The sequence below is a fragment of the Cynocephalus volans genome, chromosome 8 (assembly GCF_027409185.1).
Source record: "Cynocephalus volans isolate mCynVol1 chromosome 8, mCynVol1.pri, whole genome shotgun sequence".
Taxonomy (NCBI): domain Eukaryota; kingdom Metazoa; phylum Chordata; class Mammalia; order Dermoptera; family Cynocephalidae; genus Cynocephalus; species Cynocephalus volans.
This window is the reverse complement of record NC_084467.1, coordinates 44,741,390-44,765,527: the sequence shown is the minus strand read 5'-3', so window position 1 is coordinate 44,765,527 and position 24,138 is coordinate 44,741,390. Positions and strand designations below refer to the sequence as shown.

General features: G+C 55.3%; 1 protein-coding gene across 1 annotated transcript in view; it reads left to right on the top strand.

Annotated features, from left to right (window-relative positions):
• Positions 1-2,422: 2,422 nt before the first annotated feature.
• The window catches only part of LRP8 (LDL receptor related protein 8), an 85,208-nt gene continuing 63,492 nt past the window's right edge, over positions 2,423-24,138 (top strand). Inside the window, exons 1-2 of the mRNA XM_063105099.1 lie at positions 2,423-2,528; positions 3,301-3,420. Of these exons, the coding sequence (XP_062961169.1) occupies positions 2,423-2,528; positions 3,301-3,420 (226 nt within the window). The remainder of the gene's footprint in view (positions 2,529-3,300; positions 3,421-24,138) is intronic.

The window sequence follows — 24,138 nt, the reverse complement described above, 5'->3', positions numbered from 1 at the left end:
TTCTGCATGCTGTGCCTGCACGATCTCATCTAATGCTCACATAATCCTCGCAACAACACTGTGAGGTGAGTACTGCCACCATTCCCATTTTTCAGATGAAGAAACTGAGCCACAGAGGTTAAGTGAGTTGCCCAAGTTCACATAGCTAGGAACAGACTCGAATCCAGGCAGTTTGACCCAAAGGCCCATCTTTCCACCTGCTTCCTCTGAACTTCAACCCACGTAATCATCTTAAAGCTGGAAGGAGTCTAAAAAAACTCCCCACTTCCTCCACTTCACAGACGAGAAACTGAATCTCAGAGATGGGACTGACTTTCCTAGGACCACAGAGTAGAGGAAGAGGGCTGAGCCGGATTGGACAGTGTGGGCCACAAAAAGGGCTTCCATCCTGGGTTCCACAGCCCAGGCATGCTGCTGGCACTCCGGGTCATTGTGCTTGGCACAAAATCCAAGTTCCTTGCTGTGACTTACAAAGCCCTCATACGACCAGGGCCTTGCTGACTCCCTCCAGTCTCACCTGGTACACCCACCCCTTCCCTGTCACCAGGCCCCAGCCCACCTCGAGGGCACTGAACTGATAGTCCCTCTGCCGGGAATGTTCTTCCACCTGATCTTCATGTGGTCAGTGAAATGTCACCTTCTCAGAGGCCTTACTTGATTGATGACCTTCTCTAAAGTTACCCCCATCACTCTCACATCACCCCGTTTTATTTTTCCATACCATTTTATGATGATCTGATACTATCTTTTTTGTTTTCTTGCTGTTATGTGTCTCTCCCAACTACCACATAAGCTGCAGGAGACCAGGGAGGGGCCTTATCTATTTCTACGCTATCCTTGAGCCTTGAACAGTTCTTGGCATATAGTAGGTCCTCCATACGTTTTTGTTGAAAGCATGCCTGTATTTCATTGTCTGTTGATGGTCTATCTCCCCATCAGTCAGGGACCTCCCTTGGTACTCCCAGGCCCAGCACAGGATTGGCATAGAACAGGGCCCAAATATGCTTGTTGAATGACTGAATGTACAAGGAATGGAAGGGGTCATGGCAGGAGCACCTTGCTGGGCTCTCTGGGGCCTAAAGCCCTTTCTGGTAGGGTGGCCACAGCCATTGTCACTGGGCTGCCCTTTGGGGGGACGTAATAGGGCTCAGGGGGCTGCTAATAAGACAGGGTGGCTTCCAGGCCTACGGCTAACAGCTCCTATCCTGCTGAGGAGGTGAAGGGGCAAAAGAGGTGCAGGCGGGCCTAACAATGGACCTTGGTACCTGCCAGCTGGTTCATTTTAGCAGGCAATGCTCTCAAACCTCATTCCCTAAAGAAGGTTGTGTGGGCTGGGCCAGGCTCACCAGCAGGAGGCTGAAATCTAGATCAGGCTCTGCTCTTGGCACCTGCATCTGGCCTGGGTGAGGTGGGGCTGCAACCCTCCAGAGAAGGTGCCTTGTCAGTCATGCAGAGGCCAGTAGGGGCAGATGGAGGCCCTGGGTATATGTCCCCTAGCAGCAGGGATGACACATCCCTTCTGTGGACCTCCACAATCCTGCCTTTCTCCATCACAGAGAGATTACCCTGTCGTCCCTCTTGATTGTCCAACCCTCTGCCTGGGCCCGTGGAGAGAACTGAATGAGGGTGAGTGAATAGTCTGAGCACCAGGCCCAAGCCACCAAACCTCACATCCCTGCCTGTGATCACATAAGCATGCAACATCCACAGATGCACATGTCACAGAAATCAGCTAAGTGGACTTGTTATATCCGTCTGGAGCCGATGACAGGCGCAGAGGTCCTGCCCCACGCCCTCAGCTTCTTCCTGATCACGCACATCTTGGTGCCTCGGCCCCTACTCCCCTCCTCCGCCCCACTCGCACTGCACAGGCCTGTGCGCCCTTCTGCCCAGGCTCACTCCTAGGCATCCCTCAGTCCACGATCGGCCTGTCACCTCCTTCGGGAAGCCTGTGCTGCTTCTCCTGGACCTGCTACTCCGGGAGCAGGGGTCTCACTTGGCCCATCCCTGCGTCTGCAGCTCCCAGCACGAGGGCGGGCCCAGAGCAGGGTCGTGGAGCGCCCGCTGAGGGAGGAGTGGACCAAGGACAAGAGGGAGGAGGGAGAGGAGGCGGCGGCGGGAGGAGTCTGGGGCGGGGGCGGCGGCAGGAGGGAGCGCGCGCGCCGGCGGCGGTCGCCCAGGGCCGGGGCCGCGCGCCCAGCCTGAGCCCGCCCCGCCGCCGAGCGTCACCGAACCTGCTTGAAATGCAGCCGTGGAGCCGGGGCGGGCGGCAGCGGAGGCGGCGGCGGCGGTGGGGGCAGGGGCAGCCCCGGCCCCGCGGCAAGGAGTCGGCGGGCTGAGGCGCGGCGGCGGCGGCGGCGGCGGCGGCGGCGGCGGCGGCGCGGGGTGCGCGGGGCGCGGTGGCCGGAGCCCCGGGCCGGCCATGGGCCGCCCCGAGCGGTGCGCGCTCCGGCCGCTGGCGCTGCTGCTGCTGCTGCTGCGGCTCCAGCATCTTGCGACGGCTGCGGATCCGCTGAACGGCAGCCAAGGTACGTGCGGCCGGTCCCTGGCCCGGCTCTGCCAGAGCCGCCAACAAAGCGCGGCCCAGAGGGCCGTGTTGCGGCGGGGCTCCCGAGCCCGGGGCTGGCGGGGGTGCCCGGGAAGGACTGGCTCCTTGGGACCCAGCTATCACTGAATTTGCGCTCGACCCCCGCCCCCCGCCCCGCGGCTCCCCGTGTGGAGCCTGTGCTCTTCGGGCACCCGCTCTTGAGGGGGGGTGGGCACTGTGGGGGGTCTGGCCGGCCGGGAACTTTGCGAGGGGAGGCAGTCATTCACGGTGTCGGGTGAGCCGTGTGATTCTCGCCGCGGCGTGGAGCGGAGCCCGGCGGCTTACCCGCCTGACAATGCGCTTCCGGGGACGCTGTGCGCCGCGGAGAGGAGCTGCTTGCTAAGAGGATGTGCCCGTGGCGCCCAGGGCCTGTGTCACGCGTACGCGGGGGCTCCCCGCCGGCTGTGTCTGTGTGGATCTCTGACTGTGGGCCGTGTGTGCGGGAGAGCGTGTCTGATTGGGGGGTGTACCCAAGTCCTGTGACACCCACTGTAAGTATGTGCCTGGTCTCGCCGTGCCAGCCTCCCGCCCTCCAAGGAACCCCTACCATCCCGCCCTCCCTCTGGATCGAAGGTGCCCGAAGCCCCCGGGGTCTCCAGCATCGCCCCTTTCCTGCACTCCAGCAGGCCCCTCTCGGCGGCCAGGGCTGCTTGGTAGGGAGCAGACCTTGAGTCCATTCACCCAGCTTACTCTTTCGCCCCCTGCTCCCGCAGGGCCGGTGAAGGAGTGCGAAGAGGACCAGTTCCGGTGCCGGAACGAGCGCTGCATCCCCTCCGTGTGGAGATGCGACGAGGACGACGACTGTTCGGACAACAGCGATGAGGACGACTGCCGTGAGTGGCCGGCCAGGGCGCCCGGACCGGGGGAGGGAGGGAACAGTGGGGGGCGCCAGGCTCTGCGCGCACGTGTCTGCAGCCACGGGGCCCCCTGCGCGGGCCTCACTGCCGGGAAACCACCCAGGTGCCGCATCCTGCGGGACCGGGTCGCTCTTAGGGACGGGGCGGCAGCTGGGTGGCCGAGGTGTTCTAGTGGGCCTGGGGGCGGAGCCCGGGGCGGTGTGCCCTGGGAGGAGGGCGCGCACGCCCGGGCGGCTGGGCCGGAATTGTGGGCGGGGACACGGCAGTCCCTTCACGGGTCTAGCTTCCAGCGATCTGGCCCTTTCGTACTCCCGCCTCGGCGCCTCCGGACGCGCGCGTGTTTCGAAGTTCCACGAAGCTCAGGCCCACACTGCGCTCCTTTTCCTGCTCGGTTTTTGTGAATGAATGGGTTCCCCGGGGCCCCTGATTGGCTGGAAGAGGACCACCCCATAGGCCCCCGTGGCCCGAACGTCCAATCGTGAAGCGGGCGGGTGTGTAATATCCCGGCGCCCGGGGCGCAGGGGCCCTGCCCCGGCCCCGCCCAGGCCACACCCCCGCGCACATCCTCCGGAAGGTAGGTGCCGGCGGGGCGGCGGCCCCAGCTCCCTCTGCTTTTCTGCCAAGTCACTGTGAAGACGTTTTTTGAGCTACTCGGGTTATCCGACCACGCTCTCCTACTAGCCCGCCCGACCCGGGTATGAGTCACGGGGCACACCAGGAAGGAGGGTACCAGGAGGAAGGGTTTGTTTCCTGGAACAGGCTCCAGAAGCCTGAGGCCATGCGTGAATCCCTGGAGTGTGCAGGTGGCCGGCTGCCTTTGCTGAGCGGTGGTGTTTGCACATCCCGAGCACAGCTGATTTTGAAGTTTCTTTTCAGGGTGCGCGGGGCTTCGAGTGTCTGTGGGACCGAAAGCCAGGTAGCAGACACTCTAGAGAACATGCCAGCCCCACCAGCCAGGTTAGGGTCTTAGGTCTTAGGGAGGAAGGTGACATATGGACAGACCCACACACACAGTGCGCAGGAAGGGTAGAAGGACACTTGGGCAGGCGCCCTCTCTGTTGGGTCCTTGAGTTTTTTGACTGTTATTTGCCAGTCAGCAAATACTGTTCACTCTCAGACCTAACCCAGAGTTGGCTCTGTCACTTGAGCACATCATTTTCTCCTTCCTCAGTTTCCTCACCTGACCACTTGGGCTAATCATTTCTTTCCTGGCAATCTCACAGGACTGTTCTGAGGACCAGTTCTAGAAATGAAATTGAGAGTAATGACTAACATGTGCTGACCACGAACGGTGTGCTAAGCACTGCGGCAAGTGTTTATTTTTATAAACTCTTTTAATCTTTACAACAGTGCTATTTTACAGACCAAAAAACTGAGGCATTGGGAGGTTGTTACTTGCTTTACAGCTACTGAGTTGCTAAGTAGGAGCTTGAACTTAAGCATCTGACTCCAGAGTTCTTAGCCCAATCATGACGCTGACTGTTTCCCAATGCTATTGAGGTTATGAAAATGGCTGTGCCTGGGTAAAATATCACAGTGAGTCTCAACACTGGGAGTTCTCCTGTGGTCCCCTTAGAGTGTAAGTGCTGAGGATGAGGCAAGGAAACAGAAACTTTGCATATCTGAGTTGATTATACCTTTTCTCCCTGGATGTTTATAACAACAGTCTTGTGAGGGTGGTTGTGAGGAGCAGAAGCTTTTCTTGTCATCCTAGTTTATAGTTAAGGACTCTGGCTCAGAGAAGTTGGGCGATTTGCCCAAGGTCACACAGCTCAGTATGACAGAATTTGATCAGGATCTCTGCCTATCTCCTAGCTCAGGAACACTGTTTGCTGCAGTGGCATGTGGTATGGAAGGACCCAGAAGTGTGATCTAGGAGCTGGAAAGCTGTATTCTAAATATTGGGCCTGTCCTTTTTCATCTCCATGTGAGGCTTTGGGCAAGGTGGAGGAGTAAAGTATCTGATGGTTAGGTGACCCCAGCTGGTACCAGGAAAGCTCTGATGGCTGATCTGGGCTCCTGCTTTGGTTTTGAGATGGACGAGGTAGAGACATAGGCACAGGGTTACTGAACAGAAGCAAATGATGTCAAGGGCTTAGAGTGGGAAGGGTGGTGGGTTGCTGATAGAACCAAGTATCAATTGCACATGGCTTGACTTTTCTGAGCTTTTCTCATCCGCCAAGCAGGGGCAGCTGTCCCTCCATCGCTGGTTACATATGTAGAAAGTCTTCACACAGGGTGAGGAGGAGGGAGTGGATGAGTGTCCCACCTCTGTGGTCTTTAGAAATGGACTTCTAGTAGCCACAAAGGGAAACTGAAGAAACAGGGTGGAACTTTGGGTGGCTGTGTTGGGGCCAGGTGGTCAAAAATTGGCTTACCCTACCCCTTCCTTCCCCATCTGAGGGGTTTCGGGTCTACCTGCCCAGGCTGAATTTCTTTTGACTATTCTCCCGTCAAGACTGTTGGCTTCTCACTGAGCAGCTTCCCCATCTTACATTTGACCACCTCCTTTGGCACTCCCCCCGGCCAGAGGGCCTGAGCTGCCTGCCTCCGTACTTCTCTGGGCCTGCAAAATGGGGACTGGAATTTGTAAATAAAGTCTATGTGAGGCAAAATGAGTTCAAGCTCCCAGAGGGGCCAGAATGCAGCCCCTGAATACCAAGAGTCTGATGGAGGCTGGGGAGAGGGAGCTTTTGTGTTGAGGAGGCCCAGGAAAGCTTCCTGGAGGAGACAGCTGAGCTGGGTGTTGAGTTATGGTAACTAATACCCTTCGTTCAGGGCTTTTAATACTATTTTGAAACAGGTGGCATGGTCCCTATATGATAGAGGACCCTGATACTCAGGTGAAGTGACTCCTCCAAAGTCACACAGCTCCTGCAGTTGGAGCTGGAATTCAAGCTAAGGTCTTCTAAGTCTTGATCCTCACCCAGCTGGGTGGAGCTTGGCCCTTTGGAGACATAGAGCTGGCAGGATGGGGGTGGGAAAAGCTCATAGGGCTTCAGTTCCCAGCTCAAAGAACCTTCAAAGTGGAGGAAGGGGCTGGAAGCCAGAGAGCCAGGCCCAAGGAAGCCCAGGGGCAGCCCAGTGGGGGGACGTAGGGTGGGATTCCTGGCTGTGGACCTGGGTCACGTAGGCCATTTGGTTTCTCGGCCCAGTTTCCTGTTGCTCTCTAGTGTCTAGGGGCAGAGGTATGGATTCTGGTCTCTGGCCGGGCCTTTACTCCACAGAGTAACACCACCACCACCAGCAAATTTACTGAGCACATGCTTGGACCAGGCATTGTGCTAGGATTTTACATGCATTACCACATGTTCTTCTGTTCTATAAAATGAGACAACCCAATGAAGTACCTGAATTATTCCCATTTTATAAGGGCCCAGAGGGGTTAAGTTACCAGCCCAAGGGTATATGATTTTTAAGTGAAATTGCTGGGCTGTGAATGCAAGTGCTCGACTGTAAAACCTGTACTGTCTTAAGTACTGGCTGGTGACCTCGGGCAAGTCCTCACCAGGCCTTCAAAGATGCCCTGCCCCTCACTTTCCCCCAGCTCTGGGAAGAATTCTGTGCTTCTCTTTGTGGCAAGACTGGGTAGACAGATAACCAGTTTGTGCTCTTATACCTCTACCTTGTTCAGACTTCGTTTGGCTCCCTTACCCTCCCAGCCCCCGTCACCCCTCCATCCTGGATTTGATGAAGAGGGGCCGCAGCAGCGACGTCTCCCACGGCTGAGAGTTCATTAGCGGGCAAGGCCAGGCAGCAGGAGTGCCAAGGCCTGCTGGGATGCCGCCTTGTGAATAATTAAAGCTCAGCCACAGCTTCTGGCTGGTGCTGTCGCCTGCATCTGGCCTTCAGTGTGTGGCCTGGACTCACACCCCTGACACCAGGCCCCACTTTATGTCCTTTTTGGATGGAGTCATTGGACAGACAGCGTTGCTCTTCTCTGAAACTTGGTTTCCTCATCTGACCAGGCAGCTCCACCATTCAGAGTCCTCTTGGGGCTCCTGAGTACCCAGAGGATAAAGCTGGCGTATTAGACTCCTGCATTTGGCCCTCTGTGACCAGCTTCTGTTGCCGACTCCCCTTCAGTCTCTTCCTGTGAGCCTATGACACCTTCCTACAGCCTCACCTTCCTACCGCTTGAGGATCAAATGAGATAGCATGACTGGTAAGCAATCATGCTCAGTGATTGGCAATGGGTATATGACTGTACTTGGCAGGAGGAGTTCCAGTGAGGTCTCTAGGTACCTGATTACAGAGGGCCTCTGCAAGCCAGTCTGAATGCTCCTGCTTCCCTTGTCCCCATCTGCTTAGCCTTGTGAGAATCCTGCCGCTGGTGTTTGCCTCAGCCGGTGGGTTGCCCAACCATGGTGGAGGTGGCCCCAAGGCCACCCAGCTACAAGATGAACCTGGAAGTGGCAGAAAGCTGCCCAGGAAGGGTCTAAGAGAAGAAATGAATCAAACAAACCTGGTTGGTCTCAGTGAATGAGTAACTAGCCCGGGGCCCTAGGAGGGGCAGGGGATGGCTTCCCTTGGGCTGTGTGCTTGTCCTGAAGGCTGGTTTCTGTCCTGTCTGGCCTACATCCCCCATGGCTCTGCTCAGCAGGCCCCAAGCTTCCCTTTCTTCTAGGCCCCGGTCTGTGCCTTTGGGATTGGTCCCAACAGGCCTTGGGAGTGTTTGCCGAAGTCTCTACCTTGGGCCTTCCTGGGTCCCCTTCTTTGAGCTTCTTGGGTTTCTTAGGCCTACTAGGGGTTTGGAATGCAGCTGGCCTCAGGATGGGTTGGCTTCCTCCTCCCTAATTGTTTGCGGGCAGCTGACTTGACAGCTTTCCCTCCTTAGGGAAATGTTAGCAGGTGCAGCCAGGGAGACATCCCCAGGGAGAGAGTGAGTGGAGTGAGAGCTCACAGGGCCAGTGAAGCGGGTGCCCCTTGGAGGAATGTAATCAAGTGGATGCTGTTCTGACACCAGGCTTAGTAGTCATACCCCCAGGCACATGCTGCCCTAGGAACCCAGTCCTGGGACCTGTGGGAAGGTGTGGGGCTATATCCTGGGTGCTGTGGAACCAGGCCCTGGGGCCACAGCTGTAAGTGGCACTGGTAGCAATTGTCCTAAAAACACCCATACATCCAGATCATCCAGTCTCTGGAGGCCTGGCAGAGATGTCACCCCCGCCAGGATGCCTCTCCTGACCTCTGTCCTCTAGCCCTCCAGCCCCTGGGCTCCCACAACATGTCCTTGTTCTTCCCTCAGTCTCAGACCTTTCTCCACACTGTGTGCTCTGCCAGCCTTGTGCTGGCCACTAGGGATTCCAAAATAATAGTTCCCTTGAGGAAATTACCAATAACAGATATTGGCTGCTTACTCCAAGCCTGGGACCATGTTGGGCGATTTGCATTCTTTAGCTTTGCCACTCACAACCCTGTGAGGGCCATTTTCTTACTATTCCCATTTTAAAGATGATAAAACTGAGGCTCAGAGGAGAAGAAACTTGGCCAATGTCATGACTCTTAAAGTGGTAGAGCCAGGATTTGTCCCAGGTCTGTCTGGTCTGGAGCCCCAACTCTTCCTCCAGTGGTTGCTCTCGAGCTCTTTCCATTCTGGTGGGGTCAGAGAGTGTAGAGGAAGTGGCCTCAGTGCCAGCAGTGCCTCCATAGGCTATAGGTTTCTGGCCTGGGGAGTGGGACTGGAGAAGGACCCTCTTCTCTGGAGATCCCAGAGCACCCCAACATAAGGCTCCCCTTTTCCATACTTGCCTGGGTATGACCCTCTGCAATTTCCAAAGGCTTCTCTTGGCCATTGCCCGTGAGATGGTGTTTACTCTTGCAACTGTACAGAAGGGGAACTGAGGGCCTGCCGATATGTGGCTGATGTAGGTGACCTCAGGGAGTGTCAGCCCCAGTGTCATTCCCATTTACTGTCTATAGTCACACAGAGCCTAGCTGCCTCCTTGCACCCAGGTTTCTCAATGTCTACCCTGTAAACCCAGGAGCTTTTCTAGTCCCAGGCTTCAAAAGGTAAAACCAAGGCCCTGGTGGCCAGAAATCGGCTCCAGGTGTCAGCAGAGATCCGTTCTAATGTCCTCAATTCCTGGGTAGGACTGGAATCAGAACAGTATGTGCTCCTACCTCCCACCGCTGTTACCCCCATCTGCCACCCCCACCCTCTCTGTTCCCTGCTGCATTGGGAAACGTGTTCTCGGGCTGGGGGGCAGACACAGGCCTCTTACAGCACAGAAGAGCTTTGGGCTCCAATGCTGGGGGACTGTGAACACACCACTGCCTCTGGCTGGGCCCTGCCTGCTTGCCCCTGGATTGCTGGGAAGATAATTAATGTTAATATTAATAAGAGTTCATGAGTAGGCTCACTGTTGGGGGCTTTCTCATGCAAGACCTCTTTCAGCCAGTGCCTTGAAGTATCATGACTACCTCTCATAGAGGAAAGAGCCTAGGCTACCAGAGCTGATGTCACTTGCCTCAGGCTTCACAGTTGGTCAGTGGCCAGATTGGACCACGCTTGTCTGGCTGCAGAGTCTAATGCAGGTGAAAGGAAGAGATACACATCCACACATCCCAGTCATAACAGTAGCATAGCACAAGGGCTCTGCTGTGACTTCACTTCCTTTCCAGGCACCTTGGGTGTCCCTCTCTGCTGTCCCCTATCAGGGGTGTGCCAGCTCCCTCCTGAGCAGCCCCTACCTCTAGAGTGCTGTCAAGCATCAGCTGGGCCCCCAGGTGGTGGTTTTAATGACCAGCCCCACTCACCCTGGCTCTGCTCATAAGCTGCCATATGTCACAGACCCCAGGAATAGCCTTACAGCCCCTCAGGAGGGGCCGAGGCTTTCAGGAGAAGCCTACTTAGTCCCAACTGTGAGCTCCTCACCTGCTGTGTCCCATCTGACCTCTGTGTCTCTTGTGGGGCCCAGCCCAGGTGCCCACAAGCTGGGAGAGCCAGGCCTGTCAGCTGTAGGGGTACAGAGTCTGCTGTCCTATCAGGCCTCTTGGAATATCTTGGGATGACTGGCAGAGGCACCCAGCGAGCCCTAGGGTTGGGAGAGAGATCCATGGAGTGCCCATGACCCCTCACTGCCTCCACAAACCTGCCCCATGGCATGTGGTACATGGCAGGACAGATAGCCCAAAGCCTTTGTTTGGGGACAGCCAGGCTGGTAGTCCATTGGAGTGGGCATGTGGCCACTGTCCTTCCCTGGTCACTAGCCTTGAGGTGCCACAAGGGACTGTATCACAGCTGCTCTGGAGACTATTTTGGTTCCAGCCCCCCCAGCCTATCAAAACCACAGTATGGCCTTTTCCAGTTGTGCCAAACAGAGACACGCCTAAGAGGCAGGCGGTGCAGGAATTATTACCCTGTTTTCCTGATGGGGAGATTGAGGCTTTGGGGGCACAGGACTTGCCCAGTTATTGGTAGTGCTGGGAGGCAGGCAGTGCGGGAATTAATATTACTCCCATTTTCCTGACAAGGAAATTGAGGCTTGGTGGGGGAGGGGGCACGGGACTTGCCCAGTTATTGGTAGTGCTGGAGCTAAAACTCACTTCAGTTGATTTTTATTTTTCCAATGGAAGTAACTTTTTCTGATTATATGAAAGTAATTTCATACTTAATAAAAAGCACAGACAATAAGGAAAAGCAAAAAGAGGAAGATAGCATTCACCCTTGGTAGTACAATTACATAAGCAGCATATCCTTCCAGAGGTTTCTTTCTGCATGTGAGCTTATGTATTAAGTGTGCATGAACTTATGTATTTTTTTAAAAACAAAAATGAGGTCATGTTATGCCAGTTGTTTTCTCCCCATATCATACTTGGCTTTCCGTGTCAGTAACAGATTCATGTCATTGTTTTAAAAGGCTACATAGTATTCCATTGTGTGAATCTTCCATAATTTCATGACATGTTCTCCTATTGATAGACATGTGTTTAATTGCTTCTTTTTTTTTCTATTCACAATGCTGGGATGAGCATCCTTGTACTACATCTTTGCACATTTGTCTGATTCTTTCCTTAAGATAAATACTTAGGAAAGGAATTGCTAAGTGTGTACATTTTCATCATTGCCACCTTGCTCTGTAGAGAGGAAGCTTTTTCCCATCTCACAGCAACACCCCTCCATGCCCCATGGTCCCCCTTTCCAGCGAGGTGGGCAGCCTGAAGGACCTGCCTCTTCCCTCAGCACAGGCTCACCTCGTACTGGTGTCATGGAACAAAGTAGCCATATCCAAGCCACACAGAGAAAAGCAAGGAGAAAGGACAACTGTGTTCTTGTACCAAGGACTTCTCACCCCCACCGATAAAAACAGGAGAACAAAACTTACTTCGTTCTTCTCAAGATATTGGTAGAATCCATCTCCTCCATAGTATTATAATAATTGTTCTGTCTCTGCCCCTAGTTTGCTGTGTGACCCTGGGGGAGTGGCTCCCCCTCTCTGAATGTCATTCCCCCTTCACTCATTGGTCTTCGCTTCACGTGCACTGCCACCAGCCACTCGAGGCAGACTTCTTTTGCCTGGAGCTGGGCTTAGGGCTGGAGCTGGCCAGTCCTGGCCTGGGGGTGGGGACCTGTGGCCTTGGAGTTCCTTACTGCCTTGCGAGGGTTGGAGGGAGTGTAGGTAGCTGGCTTGGTGGGCTGCATTCTGAGCAGATAGAGGGCAGCTGGTATACTTCCAGAACTCAGCCCTGAGGCCCAGGTTGCATGGGCCACTTTCCCTCTGCCTTCTTCCTGGGCTCATGACTGGGTTGGATATAGTGCAGTGATGGGGAAAAATGGAGTCATGCCCTTTAGCCCCAAGAACCATTCTAAAACCAGAATAATGAGCCCACATATGGAGGTATGCAAGCTAATGTAGAGCGTTTTGCCCAGAGCCTGGCCCTAAAAATGAGCATTCTTCTTCCCATTTCTGAGCCTGTGATTCCCACACAGGGAATGGCCGAGTAGAAGGAACCATTAGCAGCTCTCCTCCTCCACCAAGGACACAATAAGAGGGCAGCTGCTGAAATAGCAGCAGGAGAGATTTAGGTCAACTGGCCAATTGGGAGGCCTTGGCTGCCTGGGAGAACAGCAGCTTCTCGGGTTGGGAGGGACTGTAGGAATCAGCTCGTCCCACTCCCACCTGCTTAGGGGGCCTCAGTGTAGCCGCCTCCTGGGTGGCCCAGGGGAGCTGGTAAACCAGCTGGGCCTGGCATGGTTAGTTATCCACAAGGGGCCTTGGTTCACCAATGGGTTTGGGTTACCATCAGAGACTTGGCAGCCGATGAGAGGCAGGAAGGCCCATCAGGCCCAGGGTAAGCTGCCTGACTGAATAGCTGGAGGCCAAGGGTGGGCCTTCCTGGTGGCCTGAATCCATGAACATTCGAGCCAGCACTCCTCCCTTTCCTCCCTCTCCTACTTCCTGGACCCTGAGCTGCCATCTGCTGCCCCATTGCCCTCAGAGCCCATTCTCAGCCATGGGCATGTGTGTGCTTGGGATGTGTGCTGGAGAGGAGGGGGTATGTACCAGGAGGGAGCTGACTGGACTGTTCTGGAACATGGAAGTTATGGGGCCAAAGTGATGCTGTTCCTCCCACATCCGCCTCTTCCTCCCACACCTGCCAAGGTGTCCCAGACCAAGCCAGAGCCCCCACTGGGCTGTTGTGGTGGGGAATTATTTGTAGCTGGATAGGCACCAGCAATCTCTGCTCCCAGTCAGCACCCTTGCCATGGCAGCCTCTCCTCCCCAGGCCATGGCTTGCAGCGTGCTATTTGGCCCCCACCCAGAGGGCTGAGGTTGTTATCAACAGCCAGGGCCTGGGCATCAGGCCCACCTCTGCTCCTACCTTGCCGAATGGTCATTTGGCAGATCTTTGCCCCCTCTTGGGGTCTCCGCTCATGGGGAATGGGGCATTTCCAGGCCCCTGTCAGCCCCAGTTCTCTAGGATTCCTCTGTTTTCCCCTGAGAACCAGGGCGTTCACAGTAGCTGCAGTCTGCCATGGACTGGCCCCAGTGTGGGGGTTCCAAGGAACTGCTCCCTGTTCCCTGAAGCCCAGGAGGCCCAGGGCTGGAGGCAGGGGATGGGGCTGTGACATCCAACCCCACACGGCCCCTAGGCGTCCTGCCCCAACCCCTCACGAGGTGATGTGGCATAAACCTTAAATATAAAGCTGGAACCAACCGTTTATTAGCAGAGCCTACGTCTGCTTGGGACTTTTTCCACTGTTTATTTTTTTGCTGAGCTCTGACTAAGCTGATTTTTAATACCTATGAGCCAGCCAGAGCAGACTTTATGTTGGCTGCTTATGTGACGCTCTTTTGTCCCCTGCCTGTCACTACTGCCTGCTTTAGGGTAGGGGCCAAGTGGTACAGGGGCCAGTGTCAGCCAGACCTAGGTTCCAACTGCTGCCCTTCCTTCTACTTCCTGCTTGGGATGCCCAGGCAAGGCCCTGAACCCCAGACTCCCACTCTGTACAATGTGGGTAATAAATAATTCCTGGTCTATTTAAGGTATCAGAAACCTCATTAGCCTTCAGTGTGCAAGTCTCAGGGATCCAGTTGGTTCTTCCTACACCGCTGAACTGGGCCAAACCAGGGCAGAGCGGTCCGCCAGCCTGTGCGGTTTGAGCCCCTACGCTCTTTGCCACCTCCTCTCCCCAGATGCCTTACCCTCCATCTCCTTTGGGGATGGAGGCTTTGTCACTGTTGGTTAACTGAACTACGTTGCTATTTGCCCCCCCCCCCCAGGCTCTCAGTCCCAGTCCCAGGAACCAGATAGCATCACCTTGTCACCAACTTTCTGTGTGTCCTGGGTAAGTCCCTGCCCCGCCCTGGGGCTCGGTCTCCTCACCTGTATTTGGAGAGAGTTAGGATTGGGTCAGTGGTTTGAATCAATTTGGGCAGCTTTTGAAATTCAGCCTCTTTCCTTTTCCAGGCCCAGCTCCAAACCTCTGGTTGGTGCACAGCCCATTGGGAGCTGTAGATGTGAAAATCCCTGGCCCCCTACCTCACTGTGAGAGGCTCCACTGTGAAATAAGTACTGCAGGGCCTCTAGCAGGCTGCCTGGGGTCAAGTCCACACCTCACTGCTTCTAGCTGTGGGACCCTGGGCAAGTTACTTCACCAGCACCTGCCTCATCTGTAAAATGAAGCCATCAATATCTACCCTTCAGGGTGTTTGCAGGATTGATCACGAGTTAATTTATGAAAAACACTAAGAGCAGCACCCAGCACGTGATCAGTGCTCAATTCAAGGTTGTCTACGCTTATTTACCTCCTTCTCTGAACCTCCATCTCACCTGTCCTTTAGGAATTCCCTTCCATGCTTTGATGCTGCCCTGCTGGGGGGTGTGGGAGGAGCCAGAGAGCCCCCAGAAAGGCTTCTTTGTCCCCCTTTCTCCCCTGTGGCCCCAGGCCATAACTTACTGGCCCAGTTTAATTAGGGAAAGTCCTTCCAGGAACCTCATTAGGAAATGAGTCCAGAGCCTCAGGGACCTCCAGAAGGGGTGGGGTGCAAGAGGAGGGTGCATTGTGTCTGGCCCTGCCTGGCCCTTGGCCCTGTGCCCTAAATATGCCCAGGAGTAAGGGCACTTGATTCTTTAGAGGTCAGGACACAAACCTGTGACATGGAGCATGGGCAGCCGGGGCCGAAGGGGCTACTTGCCTACAACCTCTGCTCTCTGCTCTGCTGTGGCCTTATCCCCAAGATGGGAGTGTGGAAGGTTGAGAGAGGAGGCTACTGTGGTCCTGCTCTACTACCCCTGGTGCCCACTCTCCCCATCCTGGCACAGAGCAGGCCCACTGAACGTGTGTTGAGTGAAGGAATGAGCTGTGGCTCTTGGGGCTGTGGCAGCATCCTCATTTGGCCAAAGCAGCCTCCCCACCCATATCCCAATGCAGGAATTCCCTCAGCAGCCCAGATGGGGTGAGGGTGGGGATGTCCAACATCTCCAGGGACAGGGAGCTCAGTAACTGACCAGGCATCTCCTTCTGTCCCTGACAGCTCTTCCTCTTAGAAGTCTATTCTGTCAATCCCAAATCTGTTTCCTACAGCACTCCTGCCCTTATCTGATCCAGCTCTGTTTCTGGGGCCTCTGCTTACAGAGACTGCCACCCATCTTCACCCCAAGCCTGCCCAGTGTCCCTTCCCATCTATGATGGCTGACTTGCAGTGTGGGCCTGGGTAAAGCTCATCCACCTTGGGGCCACTGCTTTTGTGACTCCCCCAGCTTAGGGCCTGGCGGGGAGCACATTCTCAGGCTCTGTAAATGTTGGCTGCCTCCTATAACCATGACTTACCTCCCAGGGCTTTGAGAATTGGAAGCTGAGGACAGAGGTGCCATGCCTGGAGGTAAAGGTGATATCTTTACAGACAGCCTGGTTCCCTTGGTAGCAGGGCAGCAGTGCCCAGATCCTGCAGTGACCTGTGGCATAGCATACAGGCATTGGGGGCTGCAGCTGGACCTTTTCTGCCTACTCCGGCCAGTCTATAGCACAAGCTTGGTCAGGAACCTTCGTCATCACAACCCCTCTCTTTCTTTCACTGAGCCCTCACCTCTATGGTCCCCAAATTCTTCCTCCCCCTGCCTACCTGCCAGTTGGGCCCTATCCCCACCCCACTGCCACGGACTTCCCAGACCACCGCAGTGGCACTTACCTAGTCTCTGTTCTCTCCCTCCAGTTCGTTCTCCGCTCTGCAGCCGAGTGCTCTTGAAGATGCAGCGCTATGTCCCTCCCTCCCTCATCTACAGTGATGGCCCACCTCTCACAGGATCAAGTCTTCTTAACTGATATTCAGAGCCCTTTTGGGCCTAACATGCACCTGTCACCTCTCAACCGTAGGTCTTACCATCCACTGCCCCCAAACCCCATGCTTCATGCTCTGGCCACACCACAAAGGAGAAGCTGTACACTCTTTCACATTCAGTTCCCTTGGCCTGGAAGGCCCTACCTCTGCTTGTCCAACCCCACTGTACCGCTAGAGTCACTATTTCCAGCCAGCCCTGCCCCCTCAGTGGGTCAGCACCTCCTCTGGGCTCCCCCATCCCTGTTTTCCTCTATCTCTGTCCTTGTCACTCTATAGTGTGATGGCCTGATTAAGAGTCTGTGGTTCACAATGCAGACTACGAGCCTCAAGAGGACATCAGCAGGGGGACCTGGTCAGGGCCTGCCCTGGAGGGTGGAGGGAGGGGCTGCAGGGTGTCCCTGAGCTTTGCATGTGCCCAGTGTCCTCCTGGCCTGTGTGTCTCCAGCCCCTCTTGCTGCCAGTGCCTGGGCATGGTGTTTCTGTGAGTCACAGGGAAGTGGCTGGTGTGGACTGGAGTCTTTGAGTCCTAGCTCCTGAGGGTTTGCTGGCCCCCTGACTCAATGTGTGACCTTTTCTGAACCTCAGCTTCCTTCGCTGTGAAGAGGGTGGAGGTCCCAGGACCCCTCCCTGTTACCTCGGTCACATCTGTGCTGTGGCTAGGGTCAGACATGGCCCCGCAGGACCCTGAGACTGCAGCTGTAGGTGTCACCTTTACCTCCAGGCATGGCACCTCTGTCCTCACCTTCTACTTCTCAAAGCCCTGGGAGGTAAGTCATGGTTATAGGAGGCAGCCAACATTTACAGAGCCTGAGAATGTGCTCCCCGCCAGGCCCCCTGCTGGGGGAGTCACAAATGCAGTGGCTGCAAGGAGGATGAGCCTTACCCGGCCCCACACCACAAGTTAGCCATCACATAGGTTTCCTCTCCACCCGGCCCCTGGAGCCCTGGGCCAAGCTTCATGAGGGTGGGGGTGAGCAGGGGCTTTGCTCTCTTTTGGTCTCTTTTCAGTGAAAATGCTCACCCCACGTGTGCCCAGTGCTTTGGCGTTGCCAAGTGCTTACGCACACAAACAACTTGTCTTGGTCTGCTCAGAACTATCCTGGTTTTAAAACCAAAACTCCATGTCTCAAGAACCGCTTAAGTCCCAGGCAGATTGGGACACTTGACCAGTTAGTCTACCCGCACCCTGAAACCCTGGCCTCCCCAGGTCTGTAGTGGGCCTGCTGCATTACTTGTGGACTGCTACCCACTGGGCACAGCTCACTTAAAGAGAAAGCTGAGTTCTTCCCCATGTTTTGGGAGAATTCAAGGGAGAAATAGAGTCTCTTGGGAGGTCTGGAAGAGCAAGGGCTGGGAGCTCTGGCCACTGTTACATATTCTGTGTCTCACACAGCTATGTGACTACCCTCTCTGGGCCTCAGTTTCCCTATCTGTCATACTTACCTCACATAAATATGGTGAGATTATAGCATTGATGGGAGTGCCTTGTGTTCCTGCTGCCGTTTATACTCTTCAGGGCTTTTTTTGGTCTGTGCATGTCCCATTCTGGCCTCACAACTCCCAAGAGGAGGGTAGCACTGAGATCTTCATTCCCATGTTAATAGGAAGCAGCTGGGGACACTGGCCATCTGCCTTGTACAAGGCTGTACAGTCGACAGAGCCCTTTCCACATGTTGCCTCCAGGCTCATGGTAGTCATTGGGAGATGGGGCCAGCAGGAATTACTACACCCGTTGTACAGATGGGGACACTGAGCCACAGTCCCTCAGGATCTGATGCCTTAATGGGCGGGGAGAAGGGAAGACAAGTGTGGCTGTGCTGTGGCCGTGGTGTGTCGTGGTTACAAGTGGGGTCACTGGCTGGCTGGTCCTCTTCCCCGCCTCATGCCCACTCTGTCGATGTCTTCATCAGGAAGAAAAGATGGAGACAGATGGAAGGGAGGGGAGAGACACAGAAGAGGGGCGAGAGAGACCCAGGTGGGGTGGGGAGAGCACTGGGGAGGCAGGGGGAGGGGCAGGGTCCGAGCTGCACCGCTACTTCCTCTTGTGGTTCTCACAGTCTGTCTGCACCGATTCCTGACAGATGGAGGGAAGGGGAGAGCTGGTGCCAAGAGGCTGTCACTGCAGGCGGGCAGAGCTGGGGGAGGGTGCTTTGTGGCCAGGGTTTGTGTGGGGAGGGGAAGCAGCTGGCGGTCTGGCTGCTGGGCCTCCTTGGAGCCTGCTCCCCAGGAGCTGTTGACGGGGTGGTGGTTTATGGATGCTCTGGGGCAAAAAAGTGGGTAAAGAGTGAGCCTGCCACCTGCCTGGGACTGGCCATGCCTTTGCCCTTGGCCAGGCAAAGACAGCTACCCTCCCCCCCACCCTGCTGCCAGCAGGGCTCTGCTACCAAGGACACCTCCTGTCCACTCTTCACTGCATGTTGGGGGCAGGCAGAGGCTATGGGGGCTGGTGCTGATCTGTGGTCAAGGTGGACCAGGGTAGGGAGAACCTTGGTACGGGGAGGACCTCAGGATCATGGAGGGCATTGGGGGCTCAGAGCAGAGTGTGGTCCTGGCTTCATGTCTGCCAGGCTGGTCCTCAGCCCCTCATTGAGCTGCGCTGGATGTTCCCAAGCCCCTTTTTATCGGAAAGGGCCTCTTGCATTTCCTCTAGGCTCTGCCACATTTACAGGGGCTGGGCAGGCCTGACCTGGGGTTAGGGCATCTCTGGCATCTCTCATCTTCTTAGAGTGTGGCTTTTTCTGGGCAGAATTGGTTCTTACTCTGTCTTTCCCAACCCCCCATCCCAGCACAGAGGAGGGGCACAGTGAATGCCTGTTGAATGAATGAATGGATCCCTTTCTTGAACATCTCTGGGGATGGAGACCTCACTTCTTTATAAGGAAGTTCTTTCTAAGGTTTCCAGAGAGAAAGTTCTTTCTGGTTCTGTCCTGAGAGGCCCCGTGGGTCCCAGGCCTGTCTCGGGGGCCACACAGAGCCCCCAGCTGATCCTGCTGCCTCAGAACAGCCCTGTGGAGATGAGACACCGCCGTGCCTGCCCAGCTCCGCAGTGGCTCCTGACAGGCTGGGTCTCACTGCACTATTCTCTGGGTCGTCAGTAATCATAGCTGTCATATATGCAGCCCTCACTCTGTGCCAGGCAGTATCTCCTTCAATCCTTACATCAGCCCCATAAGGCAGGTATGGTTTTTAATCCCCCCTTTCACAGAGGAGAAAAATGAGGTAGAAGGTAATGAGCGACTTCCTCGAGGTCATATGGCTAGTAAATGTCTGAGTCAGGAAGGCGGGGGGTGAGCTGGGGTGGGCCAGGAAGGCCTCCTGGAGCAGGGGATTGTGGCATGGCTTGGCAGGAGGGGATGGGCTGAGGAAGGGTCCTCAGGGCTTTTCTGGAAGTAGAATCTGCCTCTGTCTCCTCCCTTCTCCCTACACTGTTCCCAGGCAAATCCTTTGCACCAAGACTCCAACTGGGAAGTCCCTTGGGTGAGATCTGGGGACTTGGGGCCCAGAGCCCCTCCTGTCCCCTGGAAGCGAAGATGTGGGTGTACTCCTGGGTGGAGCCCAAGTCCCTTAAACTGACAGGACAGGTCACTGACCTGTTCGGTGATCTGAGATGTGTGCAGGGTGACAGCTGGGGGCTCCCATCTTCTCTTGTGAGATGTTGAGGTAGATGGGTGGGAGCTGGGCCTCCTTCCCGCTGCTGTTTAACATCAGTTCTGGTCAGACACGTCCTCCCCATTAATATTAATAGTGGGCAGTCGTCAGTGATAAATGACTGTGTGCCTGCCCCATGCCAGGGCTGGACTGGGTGCCCTGAGGAAAGCCGAGAGGAATAGGAGTATCAATCCTGAGAGCAGGGGGTGAACTTCCCACTGCATTTGTCTCTTCCTCAGAGCCTGACACAGGCCAGGCACGTGGGGGCAGTTTAGTAAAGTCTTAGTGGTTGAAAAATAGCAACCTGGGCCTCTGACGGATGCCCACTGCCCAAGGGCACACTTCTCCTTTCGTCTTTCATTCACAGATCATTCCACGGCCTGGCCTTTCCCCTCACCTTGGCTCTTGGGATCCTTCAAGGGGCTCTTGCTAGGAAGTATAGTGTGGTCCCCTCATCCCCGCCTGCTGTGTGGTGGGGCCACCCAAGTGTGTGACCTACTCCCCCAAAGTCACACAGCACATGAGTTGGGCAAATCATCTCCCCTCTCAGTGCCCTGGTTTCCTCATCTTTACAATGGGGTTATGGTAGTCTCTGCCTCAAAGGACTGTTGGTTGGGAGGACTGGAGATGATGAGCACAGAGCACAGTAATCACTCAGTGCAGTGCGCCCTTATGCTTACTAGGGGTGGGAGTTAAGCTCTCGGATCTTGGATCTCACATTTGTTCTCTGTGTATGACCTCATGAATCCTTTAACAGCCCTGTGAGGATTTGTCCTGTTCCTTTGCATAGACGGTGAGGCACAGAGATGTGAAGAGACTCACCCGAGATCACACAGCATGTGAGTGGCAGCAGCAGGATTCAAACCCTGGTCTGTCACACTCTGAGGCCCGTGTGTTAGCCACAGCGCCAGGCAAAGGCTTAGTCTGAAAGATTCTTTGGAACCGGAGTTGCAGAGGCTCCTGGCTTTCTGTGCTAATCTCCTGCAAGCTTCCAGCCCCCAGATCCCAAATCCCTCCTAATCCTGGGAAAGAGGAAGCCCCCAGTCACGTCTGTCAGCAGCTCTGAGAGCCCTCCCTGGGCCTTTCACCTCCCACATGAGCAGGGAAGCGGCAGGCAAGGTCCTGGGCGTTGAGGATGGGGGATTTCCCTACTCCGGTTGAGATCTGTCACAACACTAATGTTAATTAAGCCGTGTTAATTCAGCCCTCTGCTTACGCAGAGCTCCAGACAGCAAATTACTCATAAGTGAGGCAGTACATTTATTGCTGCATTTTCCCAAACACTCAGCAGCAAAGACCTCAGCCGGGGGAAGGCAGACAAAAGGCCTGGAAGGTGAGCAGTGTTTGGGCTCCTGCCAGCCTGAGTCTTCGGGACACTCGTGGCCCTGAAAATGGGCTGGGGCTCCCCAGGAGACCCGGCTGAGGATGGACTCTGGTCCACTTGGAGCAGACTGCCTGGAGACATAGTGAGCTCCCCATCCCTGGAGGCATGTAAGCCCAGGGAGAGGGCAGGGTGCATTGCAGTTCCTCTGCATGGGCCTCAGCTCTCCGCCTCATCCCTTCTCTCACAGCAGACTGTCTGGTAACTCTGGGCATCCTCTTCCCTTCACTTCCCTCCCACATGCTCTGCACATAGCAGGGTTCAGTAAAGGCACATTTGGATCTGGATGTGCAGCTCCACCTCTTGCCCACCTCTGTGTCAGTAAACACCTTTTCACCGCAGTGCAATCTGACAGGAGAACCAGTGGCCTCTGCAGGGACTGAGCTCCCTGTCTCCTGAGGTGTGCAAGCAGGGCCAGATGACACTTCCAGGAGTGCTGGGAAGGGGATCTTTCCCTGTCCTGAGTTGCTGGGGACTCTTGGAACCAGGATTAGGCCTACATTCTGGGCAGGTGGTCCTTGACCCCAGCCTCCCTTGTTAGGCTAGGTATATCCACCCACCAGGTGAGAGGCGAAGACTCTCCTGGGTATAGTGGGAACCCCTCCCCCTAGGTCCTGCTTCCCTCCTTGGCCTCAGACTGGGCCATGCCTGGGGCATTTGGAACAAACCCAGGCTTTGGGTACTGAGAATTTTTTTTTTAATTAATTAGAGCATTAAATGGTAGCCCTTTGGGAGAATCCCACCATCTGGCTGTCACAGGAGAGAAAGGAAAATCTATGCATATTTGTCTGCAGTGTGTGAGTGAGTGTCCTGTGAAGCCACCCGTGCATGTGTGGGTATGTGGTCTGTGTACTGCAGTGTGCGCACAGCATGCCATGTGTGTCTGACTATGTTCAGTATGTGGTGCACATCTGAGTGTGCCTCTCTGTGTGCATGCGCCTGAGTGTATGCACTTCTGTCTGAGCCCACATCTGTGTGTGCGGTCCGTGCCCAGGCCTGGCTTCCTGGTGCCTTGAGTCAGAGCGGGACTGGGCCTCCTGACCCCTCTTGGCTGAGGTGTGGTTCCAGATGGGCTGTGCAGAAGGTGGGACAGGAGTCAGTTTGGCAAGTGCACAGCTGGCCTTTGGGGAGTGGGCAGGGCAGGAATCCTTGTCCCTTTTTTGACAGATGGGAAAACCCAGGCCTGCCCAGGCTCTTTCTGTACCACTGGGCCATTGCCTGGCCAGTACTTTGTGCCTTTGGCATCTTTTATGCTCTTGGATGTTCATGGTGGGCCGCAGAGGTTCCTAAGATGGTACCACCCCTATTTCTCAGGATTGCTCAGGTGCAAGGTCAGGATTCCCACTGCAGAGTCTGTGTTCTTCCCATATTACGGAGGTGGCAGCTGTGCTGCTGGGGAACACTGGGCCCAATGGTCCACTGACTTGCCGTGTGACCAGGCCCATTCTGTCCCTCTCTGGACCTCACAAGGTGGTTGTAAGAACTAAATGAGGAGGTGTATGCAAAGGGCTTCGTAAACTTCGAGGTAAGGTGAGGTGGACTGATAAGGACCTCGCAAGGAGGTGGCCATCACATTATGATCATGGTCAGGGCTGAGGCCCGAGTTCATGTGTCCAAGGGTTTCTTGAGGAGCAGGCCAGGAGGTGGGGCCCAGGACAGAGGCTGGTGCCCAACCCAGCCTTGCAGACTGTGAACCTTTTGCCAGAACCATCTGCTTGGTTGCTAGTACTGTCCTCCAGCACCAGCCCCCCACATATGGCTTGTGATGATGAAAAGGCCTCAGAGAGCAGTAGGACCCACCCCCTCATCCAACAGTTTGTGACATTGTAGCCCAGAGAAGGCTAGTGGCTTGTTCAAGGCCACACAGTAGCCCTCAGGGTGGAGCCAGGACCTGAGCTCAGGCCTCTTGGTCCTTGGCTCTGTTCTCCTTGGTACCACACCACTGTCTTTGGAAAAGTAGGAGGGGGTCACAAGAGGTGGTTCATATACCTGGGGAGAAGGATGTCGGGGTGCCACCCAACAGGAGAGAACTTGGAATGGACTGAAGCCCCAGGTCATTATGCATGATGAAGGATTTTAAAACAATGTTTTAACAGTTATCGTTTTTACTATCTACGCAGAATGCTGGAGAATAAATATGGTTTGTATCTTGGGCTGTAGATTCTGTCTAGAGAGAAAAGACCCATCCTCAAGATTGCATGTGTTCACTCAGTACATACTTCCTAAGCATCCCCCTGGTGCCTGCTTGTGCAGACCTTGTCCTGCCTCCAAGGAGCTGCTAGTCTGGTGGAGAAAGATAGTTGGGTGACAGCAACACAGGGTCATGAGGCTGTGGGCCAGAGGAGGTCTCAGATCCCACCTGAAGTCAGGGAAGGCTTTCCAATAGAACGAAGGAGCGGGGTAGGGGGTGGGGGCTTCACTCCCAGCTCCCAAAGATGAGGAAGATGTGCCCATTGGACACCCTGGCCTCCCAGCAATCTGGGTCTCACATGGGCTCGACCTTGGGCAGGCTCACCATTCATCCAGAAATGAGTGGTGGCTGGGCTCCTTCCACCTTCCCTCCCCTCCCCATGCTACTGTCCCTGGGCTCTGGCCCGTGCACTTGGGTGGAGAGGCCATCCTAGAGGACTCTTGTTCTCTGTGGGGCTTAGGAGAGACTGGTGTGGGGACAGGGAAGGTGGTGGCTGGTCCTCCTTGAGACAGCCACTCTCTGCCTGTGCATCTAGGTGGGAGCCAGTCTTGGCTTTGCCCCGCTTGGTTATAATCACTGTGGGATTAGCTGAGGAATCTGCTTCTGAAACAGCCTACCCTTAAGCCTAGCTAATTGCCTGGTGATGATTCCACCCACCTCAACCTTTCTCTCCAAGGAACATCCCTGAT